General features: G+C 38.6%; 1 protein-coding gene across 7 annotated transcripts in view; it reads left to right on the forward strand.

Annotated features, from left to right (window-relative positions):
• Window positions 1-8,328, forward strand: part of NUP98 (nucleoporin 98 and 96 precursor) — a 121,003-nt gene that overhangs the window by 60,269 nt on the left and 52,406 nt on the right. For all 7 annotated transcript variants that reach the window (XM_025894238.2, XM_073879633.1, XM_025894237.2 and 4 more), the window contains one exon: window positions 7,353-7,469. In XM_025894238.2, the coding sequence (XP_025750023.1) occupies window positions 7,353-7,469 (117 nt within the window). The remainder of the gene's footprint in view (window positions 1-7,352; window positions 7,470-8,328) is intronic.

An 8,328-nucleotide genomic window follows, 5' to 3' on the forward strand; every position in this document is an offset into this window, starting at 1 on the left:
CAGTGTGAGAACCTTACCAGTGCCGTGTCTTTTTCCTTCTGCTTTTTCATACTAGTCAGAGGAAAGTTACTATAGAGCAAGCCAGTATTTTACTTACTCTGAATGGTAATTTGAAAATATTCTTTGATTCATCTGTTCCTTCCTTCATTCAACAAACATTTATCAAGTAACTACTAAGTCCCAAGTGTGGTAGGCATTGGGAATGCAGCTATTAACAAGACACATTCCTCCATCACTGAATTCAGTCTGTGAGGGGAGAGAGATGTTGATAGCACAAGTGAGACAAGTGACAGAGAGGAGTGGTAGAGATTGCCACTGTGGGGGAGAATGATGAAGGAAAGCTGCTCTGAGGATGTTTAAAGTGAAGAGGGAGGGGCACCTGGCTGGCTCAGTCAGTCAAGCATGTGACTTTGGATCTCAGGGTTGTGAGTTCCGAGCCCCACGTTGAGCATAGAGATTATTATTATTTTATTATTATTTTAAATATTTATTTATTTGACAGAGAGACAGCGAGAGTGGAAACACAAGCAGTGGGAGTGGGAGAGGGAGAAGCAGGCTTCCCACTGAGCAGGGAGCCCAATGCGGGGCTCGATCCCAGGACCCTGGGATCATGACCTGAGCTGAAGGCAAGATGCTTAACAACTGAGCCACCCAGGCACCCCGAGCATAGAGATTACTTTAAAAAAATAAAAATAAAAAAGAGGGATAGGGAGGACTGTTGGGCAGAGGGAATATTTTGCTATGTTTCTGGTTTTAAGTATGCCTATTTTTTTTAAGTGGATATTTATTTTCCAGTATTCTTTTTTTTAAAGATTTTTATTTATTTATTTGAGAGAGAGATTGAGAGAGAGTACGAGAGGGGGGAGGGTCAGAGGGAGAAGCAGACTCCCCGTGGAGCAGGGAGCCCAATGCGGGACTCGATCCCAGGACTCCAGGATCATGACCTGAGCCGAAGGCAGTCGCTTAACCAACTGAGCCACCCAGGCGCCCCTCCAGTATTCATTTGAATGATTGTTTCAGACACGACTTAACTTGACCGAATGGTATTCTATCATGTATTTACCAAATTAGAGCTCTTTTCCATTTACTTAAAATACTAGAAAATACAAGTCATTGTCTGGCGATGGTAGAGGAAGAGATTTTGGAAGGTTCATACAAGGAGTATGAGGAAACATTTCGGTATGATGACTATGTTCTTTTTCTGGTTTGTGATAATGGTTTCACTGGTGTATACAGAGGTCAGGGCTTATCAAATTGTATAATATAGTATGTGCAGTTTACTGTACGTCAATTATGCACTAGTAAATGTAGCAAGGTTTGTGGGATACAAGTTCAATATGTAAAAGTCAATTTTATTCCTGTGTACCTTTATAGCTATATTCCTATAAGCCAGTTGAGGGCAGTGACATAACTATGGCAAAATACATGAATCTGCCGCTTATTTTTACTTATGAAGTATTTTATTGTGGAAATAAATCTAGTCTTTGAAGTCACATAGGTTTGCTTTACCACAATAGTGTTTCTATACTTCTGTTTGTACCTGTCTAATTTGATATTCCTGATCTGGTCCTCTTCGCTTTTGCCTGGCACTATTAACGTTTTATGTTGATTCCTTGTCTTCCAGTTGTAAGTATATTCTTCATGTGAATTTTTTTGTTGGGGGGGCAGCAAAGCAAGGTTTATTGAGCAATTTATTGAGCAATAGCAAAAGTGATAGTACAAAGCTCCTAAGGAGGGAGGGGACCTGAAGGGATTGTCCCTTGTGAAATATTATAATCAGTCCCCCACCCTGGTTCCTGTGCTTTAGTCCACTGGATCTGGTGTTTTTTATGATTGCCAAGTTGTCCCATCTCTGGCTGGTGGAGGCCCTTTTACGTTTCTCCTAAGTTCTTCCCACACAGGCTCTGATAGTGTTTGGTAAGTTCCTTACTTGTTAGGATTCACTGTGTAAAATTCTGTTCAGGAGTTTTTTGCCATTGTGTTCATCACTTAGATTGGCGTGAATGTTCCTTTCTTACCTGGTTTTGGTATAGTGTTTATGCTGACCTTATAAACAAATTGGGGAGTATTTTTTCTATTTTCTGGAAGAGTTTATGTAAGATAGGCCCTTTTTTTGGGTTTTTGTTTTCAATAAATGTGGGGTACCAGTGAAGACATAGGGTCCTGAAGTCATATTTATAGCAAGGCTTGTTTTTGGTTTTGGGTTTTCTCTTAATTATTAATTTATATAGTGTGCCTGGGTGGCTCAGTTGGTTAAGCGACGGCCTTCGGCTCAGGTCATGAGGATCGAATTCCCGCATCGGGCTCCCTGCTCAGCGGGGAGTCTGCTTCTCCCTCTAACCCTACCCCCTCTTGGGCTCTCTCTCTCTCTCAAATAAGTAAATAAAATCTTTAAAAAAATTAATTTATATAAAAGTTAATAGGGCTATTAAGCTTTTAATTTTTTGCATTAACTTTTGGCAAGTTATGTTTTTATATTGTTCAACTAAAATTTTGAATTTATTGGAATAAAGTTAAAAAGTATCCTTACTGTCTTTTTCATTTCAGTAGAATCTATGGAGTTATCCTCATTTTCATTTCTGACAAGGGTTTTTTTTATGCCTTCTCTTTTTCTCAGTCTGGTTAGGGATCTTCCATTTTATTGATGATTTCAAAGAACTAACATTTGGCTCTTATTGATGCTCCCATTTCTGATTGTTTTCTATTTTAGTAATTTTTTAATTTTATATTCTCACCAACATTTCACTTCATTTTGTCTTTAGTTCCTTCCTTTCCCCCTCCCCTTTTTTGGTATTTAATTTTTTGTCCTTTTTCTAAGTGGATGCGTAGCTTTTTGATTTTCAGCCTTCCTTCTTCCCAGATATATGCATTTAAAGATAAAAATTTTCCTTAAGGGCGCCTGGGTGGCTCAGTTGGTTAAGCGACTGCCTTCGGCTCAGGTCATGATCCTGGAGTCCTGGGATCGAGTCCCACATCGGGCTCCCTGCTCAGCAGGGAGTCTGCTTCTCCCTCTAACCCTCTTCCCTCTCGTGCTCTCTATCTCTCATTCTCTCTCAAAAAAATAAATCTTTAAAAAAATTTTTTCTTTAGTTCAGCTGTATTTGTATTCTCTAAGTTTTGATATGGAGTACTCTTACCATTCAGATAATGATTATACATGCTAATAAAATTCTTTCTGACTTTTATGGCCAGGGGTGTTGAGCCTTAGGTTATATACGAGTGTAAATTCCTAACATGAGATTTTTTTTTAAAGACTTTATTTATTTATTTGAGAGAGAGAGAGAGCATGAGAGGGGGACGGTCAGAGGGAGAAGCAGACTCCCTGCAGAGCAGGGAGCCTGATGTAGGACTCAATCCTGGGACTCCAGGATCATGACCTGAGCCGAAGGCAGTTTTAACCAACTGAGCTCCCCTTAACATGAGATTTTTAAGTGATCATTTTGTTAATGATTTCTAGCTTATGGGCAAAAACGGTATTCCAGGTGATTTTGAGTCTTTGGATTTGTGGCTTGCTTTAATGGTCCAGCATACGGCTAGTTTTCATAAATACTCCATTTTCACTTGAAAAGAATATGTATTTTATAGTTGTTGGGTATGGTGATCTTGAATTAGACCAAACTTGCTAATCATTTAGGTCTTTTATATTCACACTGATTTTTTCCCCTTTTTTTGTTTGTTTGGATATTTTGGTTACTTTATTTCCTTAAATTCTAATATAATAAAAAATGAACACATCTACAGTTTTCCTAAATTTATCCATTTTTTAAAAAGATTTATTTATTTGAGAGAGAGCATGAGATGGGGGAGGGTCAGAGGAAGAAGCAGACTCCCTGCTGAGCTGGGAGCCTGACTCCAGGCTTGATCCTGGGGACTCTGGGATCATGACCTGAGCTGAAGGCAGATGCTTAACTGACAGCCACCAAGGCCTCCCTTATTTTATCCATTTTAATATTTAACAGCCTTTACAAACATGTGTCTGAATCACTTGTATTTTACTTAAGGTTTTTTTTAAATTATTATTTCTTACTGTGGTAAAATGCATATAAAAATGGTTAAAGTGATAAATTTTATGTTAAAAATGCACATGCAGGGTGCCTGGGTGGCTCAGTCATTAAGCGTCTGCCTTCGGCTCAGGTCATGATCCCAGAGTCCTGGGATCGAGTCCCACATTGGGCTCCCTGCTTGGCAGGAAGCCTCCTTCTCCCTCTCCCACCCCCTGCTTGTATTTCTGCTCTTGCTATCTCTTTCTCTGTCAAATAAATAAATAAAATCTTTAAAAAAAAATGCACATGCAGTAATTCTCTGTTTTCTCATTCCAGTCCCCGTTAACCTCTTTATTGCTTTCTGTCTGCATGAATTTGTTTATTTTAGGGAATACAAGGGGAGTCATACAGTATTTATTCTTTCCATGTCTGGATTATTTTACTTGGCATAATGTTCTTAATATTTATGATGTTATAGCATGTATCAAAACTTCATTTCTTGGGGCATCTGGATGGCTCAGTTGGTTAAGCATCTATCTGCCTGTGGCTCAGGTCATGAACCCAGGATCCTGGGATTGAGCCCTGTGTCAGGCTCCCTGCTCAGCAGGGAGTCTACTTCTCCCTCTCCCTTTGCACCTCCCCTGCTGGTGCTCTCTCAAACATGCTCTTCTCTCTCAAATAAATAAAATATTTTTTAAAACTTCATTTCTTTTTAAGGCTGAATAATATTCCATTCTTTGGATATACCACATTGTGTTTATCCATTCATCTGTTGATGGACATTTGGGTTGTTTCCATCTTTTAGCTATGTGAATAGTGCTGTTATGAACATTGGCGTACGAGTATCTTTTTGACTCCCTGTTTTCAGTTATTTTGAATATATATCTAGAATTGGAATTGTTTGGTCATACATTAATTCTATATTTAACTTTTTGAGGAGCTATCGACTATTTTCTACAACAGCTGCACCATTTTACATTCCCAACAGCAATGCAGGTTTCCATTTTCTCCATTTTCTTGTCAGCACTTAGTATTATCTCTTTTGTTTATTATAGCCATCCTAGTGGGTGTGAAGAGGTATTTCATGCTTATAATTTGCATTACCTTTATGACTAATAATGTTGAATATCTTACCATTTGCTTATTGGCCATTTATCTTCTTTGAAGAAATACCTTGTCTCGTTTTGTGTCTTCTTAAAAAATTGTTTTATTTTAGTTACTATATTTTCATAATTGTTAATGGCAGTAATTAGAGTTCAAAGATGATAATTTCAGAGATTTTTTTTCTTTTTATATTTTATTTATTAGAGAGAGAGAGCATGAGCTGGGGGGAGGGGCAGAGAGAGAGAGAGAAGCAGATTCCCCACTGAGCAGGGAACCCAACCCAACACGGGGTTCAATCCCAGGATCCTGGGATCATGACCTGAGCCAAAGACAGACACTTAACTGACTGTGAGCCACTCAGGCATCCCTGACTTTCAGAGAATTTTTACTTTTTTATGGTAGGTGCTTATTGAGATGAGTGAAAGTTGAACTTGTGATTTTATGTTTTTTACTTTTAGTTCTCTCTTAACTCCTGGGGTAGAGATTTTCCAGGTCCCAACACAGAACAAGCAGCATTCACTAGTGCCCCCAACCTCTTGGTGGCTCTAGACTCCAGTTTCTGTCTCTCTAGTCCTTTAAGACTGTCAAGCAGACCAACTGCCTCTTAACCTTCCTCTTGGAATCAGAAAAGGTGCCAGGAAAAAAGCAACCCTGAATAACAGACACCTTGCTGTGCCAATGCCCTTCAGTGCTGGCTCGGTCCTTTTTTACTATCTTGCTGGCTCTTGACACCTAAGAGAGCTCTGGGTTTTCTAGTTATCCTCTCTGGGAAGATTGGTTGGCATCACCCAGGCTGTCATTAATAATAACGCAAGTTTTAATTTTCATGGAAATAACAATTCTTTATTGTCAAGTGCTTATTTCATTGGCTTATTTAATACATATTTATGTCATTATAGTAAGTATAACTAGCATGCATGCGTTTGGAACAAATGCTACTGATGATTGTTAACCATATAACTCAGTTGTTGAGATTAGAAATAAACAAGAGTGGTCTGCTACTTGTAGTTTGTTTTTTTAATTATTTTTTGAACAATTTATTTGAGAGAGAGAGAGAGAGCACTTGCGCAGGAGGGAGGGGCAGTCCCAAGTGGACTCAAGACCCTGAGGTAACGATCCAAGCTGAAGCCAGGAGTCGGACACTTAACCGACTTCGTCATCTAGGTGCCTCATGTAGTTTTTTTTTTTTTTTAAGATTTTTTAAAATTTATTTGACACACAGAGAGAAATGGAGCGGGGTGGGGGGCAAAGGGAGGGAGAAGCAGACTCCCCACTGAGCGGAGAGCCTGATGCTGTGCTCAATCCCAGGATCCTGGGATCATAACCTGAGCCGAAGGTGGATGCTTAACTGACTGAACCACCCAGGCGCCCCTGTAGTTTGTTTTTTTTAAATAGGGAATAGAGAACATTAGTTAATCCAGGGAGCTTTTTTTTTTTTTTTTTAAGATTTTATTTATTTATTTGACAGAGAGACACAGCGAGAGAGGGAACACAAGCAGGGGAAGTGGTAAAGGGAGAAGCAGACTCCCCGCCAAGTAGGGAGCTTGATGCGGGGCTTGATCCCAGGACTCTGGGATCATGACCCGAGCCGAAGGCAGATGCTTAACGACTGAGCCACCCAGGCGCCCCAATCCAGGGAGTTTTTAAGTGGAGGTTGGATAAGAGATCTCCTCTATGAAGCTTATATATGATAGAGGTTTTTGCCTTAAGTAAACCTACTGTATGTACACCTGAAATTTGCATCATTGGATGTCAGGGTTTTTTCTCCTTTTCTTTCTCATCGTCTTTAAAAAAGAAATCTTAATCAGCAAATGCCTCTTTCCTATTTTCTTCAAGGCAGCACGCCAGGTTCTGTGAGGAGACAGTCATGAATCCTGACTGTCAAGAAAGGAAGAAAATGTTTAAAGAGGAAAGAAGTTATTTAAAGAAATAATTGAAATATAAGACATAGTATGATGGGTTAACTACGTGTCTGGGTATAATGTTCAGGGTTCACAGAAGGAGGACTGTTTTCAAGGAGATTTCCCACTTTGTTTTGAATGTACTTAGGTTATTCTTCCAAACACCAGAGTGTAATATATTTGAGACCTTATATTCTGGTTATGTATTAAACATTGTGAGTTGAACTTGTTAGATCATTTTTAGATATGTAAGAGCCGAACAAGAATGCTCTTTTTGACTAGTTTTTAAGATAATGTTAGTTATGTAATTATGTGTGCCTGAGGTTTTTTTTGTTTTTTTTTCCCCCCTTTGGTCTCTTTATAGGAAGAGCATTAAGAAGTTGGTTTTGAAAAACCTTAACAATAGCAATCTCTTCTCTCCTGTTAATCGTGACTCAGAAGATCTAGCTTCACCATCTGATTATCCAGAAAATGGGGAGAGGTAAACCGAATTTTGTTTTGGGTTGTTCTAGTAGAGCACCCTGTTCTCATTTTGAAGAGATTCTGAGCTTGGAATTTATTTATTTTATGAAAATTTATGAAGTTTGGTGAATGTGGCATAGTATTACAGATAATAGCACCTAGAAATTAATCATATTTTTGCTTTTTGAGTACTTTAGACCTTAAAATTATTGGAGATCTTCTGATTCAGTTCTACATAATTATTTTGATATCCATGTGTCATTTTGGACAGGGTTCTCATACATTTGACACCCCTTTCCCCCTTTTAAAATAAGGGATGTCTTATTTGTGATAATTATCAAACTGATGCATAGTCATTGTAACTACACCAAAAAAATAAGTATATAAGTGTATAAAGGAGGAAGTAGAAATATACACAATAATCCTTAATAGTTTGATGTATATTCTTACAGTTTAGAAATTTATTTATATAGATACATTGTAGAGACTAGGCATGACTGAGAATATTTTATAGCCTGCTTATTTCCACTTATTTTAAATGCATTTCTATATCAATATATCTGCCTCTTTTTTTAAAAAAAAAGATTTTATTTATTTATTTGACAGAGACACAGCGAGAGAGGGAACACAAGCAGGGGGAGTGGGAGAGGGAGAAGCAGGCTTTCCATGGAGCAGGGAGCCTGATGCGGGGCTCGATCCCAGGAGCTTGGGATCATGACCTGAGCTGAAGGCAGATGCTTAACGACTGAGCCACCCAGGCGCCCCTCTGCCTCTCTTTTTTAATGACTTTAATAGCCGTCTTTGTGAATATATGATAATTAGTTCCCCATTGGAGGACATTTAGATTATTTTGGTAATCTTTTTTTTTTTTTTTGAAG

Source organism: Callorhinus ursinus, unplaced genomic scaffold (genome assembly GCF_003265705.2).
Source record: "Callorhinus ursinus isolate GAN/ISIS: 27379988/994484 unplaced genomic scaffold, GSC_fseal_2.0 scaffold35, whole genome shotgun sequence".
Lineage (NCBI taxonomy): Eukaryota > Metazoa > Chordata > Mammalia > Carnivora > Otariidae > Callorhinus > Callorhinus ursinus.